This window comes from Theobroma umbraticum, unplaced genomic scaffold, assembly GCF_002168275.2.
Source record: "Theobroma umbraticum cultivar Fairchild unplaced genomic scaffold, ASM216827v3 scaffold_34.0, whole genome shotgun sequence".
Classification (NCBI taxonomy): Eukaryota; Viridiplantae; Streptophyta; class Magnoliopsida; order Malvales; family Malvaceae; genus Theobroma; species Theobroma umbraticum.
The window spans coordinates 2,021,855-2,023,805 of record NW_018397275.1 but is presented as its reverse complement, the minus strand read 5'-3'; the positions used below and the strand labels follow the sequence as shown (position 1 = coordinate 2,023,805).

Below are 1,951 nucleotides of genomic sequence, written 5' to 3'. Positions count from 1 at the left end.
TTGTCTTACGATCATTCGACTTTATATGCCAGCAAATCCTCTATTAATTCAACCAGAATATCTCTATTAAACAATGGGGAGCAGCCTCCAAATCATTAATTCATACCAGCTAGAAAAGTTAGATCAATGTCAAGGAGCCAACTAGCTAGCTGAACCTAAAAGCTTGATTTAGGAAGAGGGGGAATGCTACTTCTTCCATGTAGCATATATAAACAGCCTAAATCATAATGGCCAAAAAAGATTATCGCAGCCTAAATAATACTATAAATTCATGGTAAAATTGCACCCCAAACGGTAGCTGCTACTGAGACAAGCCGAAACAAACTTCTCGACAGGAACAAATAGAGTTATAAAACTATGGAACGATGCATGTGATGTCATGACTGTCAATTAATGCACAGACAGATGTTACAGGTTTGCAATGCACCCCAAATCATGGTATATGAAGAGAAGCTAAATTTGTTGCTCTAAGCCCTGAGAACTTTACCGGTAGATGAAGTATTCTTTATGAGCATCAAAGGCTTTGTTCAACTCCTACACCATAGGCCGGAGAGGATATCTAAAATGGGTCATTTCTAAAGAGTGCTTTGGGCCCAGACCACTTACTAAAATTAGACTGGAAATTAGTTCATAGACACTCTTTTAAGTCTTTTGTTTTCAAGTAGCTTATGCTTTTAGGATACAAACATTCATACATTTACTGTGTGAGCTCAATTATTTGTAGTAAAAGAAATAAAACTGAAGTTTGTTTGCACATAAAAGGTGAGTACACTTCCATGGAGAAGCAATGTTGCTAGCTCTTGAAATCAACTATTCTATACATTGTTTTGCATGTAGCTAGCTAGCAAAAATAACATAAGCCAATGCAGAAACAAGGGTTACCCAAGGTTAACAAAGATTTATGAGAGCTTACCATCTTTGACGGATGAGGCTTTGTGACAAGTGGCGCAAATTAGCAATAAGAGCAGGCTGATCCTCTGCATTGTGAAGGAAACAGAGAGGAAGAAAGAGAAAGGGGAAGGAGGGAAAGCAAGAGAGAGAGATGATCTTGGGTGGAAATCACGAGAGGGCAGTGTGGGCTTTTATGTGCTTAGGTCTAAAACAAAGCCATTATTGTTTAGCAAATCTACATGAATGCCACTGCAACCATCTTTTTGTTCCCTTATTAAATTTTAATCTCTAAATTTTTGTATTTAATATCTGATTCAATCATAGGTGTACATATTTTTTCTTTAAAGAATTGATTTCGAATTTTACCCTTTTTTTTCAAATAAAAAGAACTTAAATTTAGAATCTTTATTTACGTTTTCACCCTCAGTAACATAAATTAGGTAATTTTTTTGTCGAATAGAAAACTCCAAATGGCTTACTTATTAGGGAAGAAATATAGAGTTAATGTATATATTTGTCATATACATACATACATATATATATATAGTTTGTTGTTTTGTTTTATATGTGTAGCATGCATATATGGTTCCATAAATTAGGGGACTATAGAAGTATTAATTGCTTGGGGTTTTATAATGAATCGTAAATCACATGCATGGATGTGAAAAAGGATTCCAGATTTGGTGTTCTTTTGGTGGAGGTTGAGGACAAGTTATTCAAAGCCACATGGATATATCGACACACTGTTGCATTGTCGGTTAAGGGCTGTTTCTGTCCTTTAATAAAAAAATTTTTCCTATTTAATTCAAGCTCAATTTCGACTTGAGGTCTAATTATTCCTTTGGATATTATATATATATATATATATATATATTATATTTTAAAACAAATGAACACATAATATAAGCCAAAATGACCAGAATACTTTTGAGAATGGCACATGGCCAAGGGGAAGACTACCCTTGATGTGATTTGAATTTGTTTGTCAAGCCAAATTTCTAATCCATAGGTTGCTGGTGGGGAGATTAACAGCAAAACATCAGAATCAAATAATGTAAAC

General features: G+C 34.4%; 1 protein-coding gene across 1 annotated transcript in view; it reads right to left on the bottom strand.

Annotated features, from left to right (window-relative positions):
* Nucleotides 1–1,048, bottom strand: part of LOC110427430 (BIIDXI-like protein At5g11420) — a 3,300-nt gene extending 2,252 nt beyond the window's left edge. The window contains exon 1 of the mRNA XM_021442956.2: nucleotides 914–1,048. Coding sequence (XP_021298631.1) covers nucleotides 914–983 — 70 coding nt within the window. The 5' untranslated portion in view covers nucleotides 984–1,048. The remainder of the gene's footprint in view (nucleotides 1–913) is intronic.
* Between the last annotated feature and the right edge of the window lie 903 nt (nucleotides 1,049–1,951).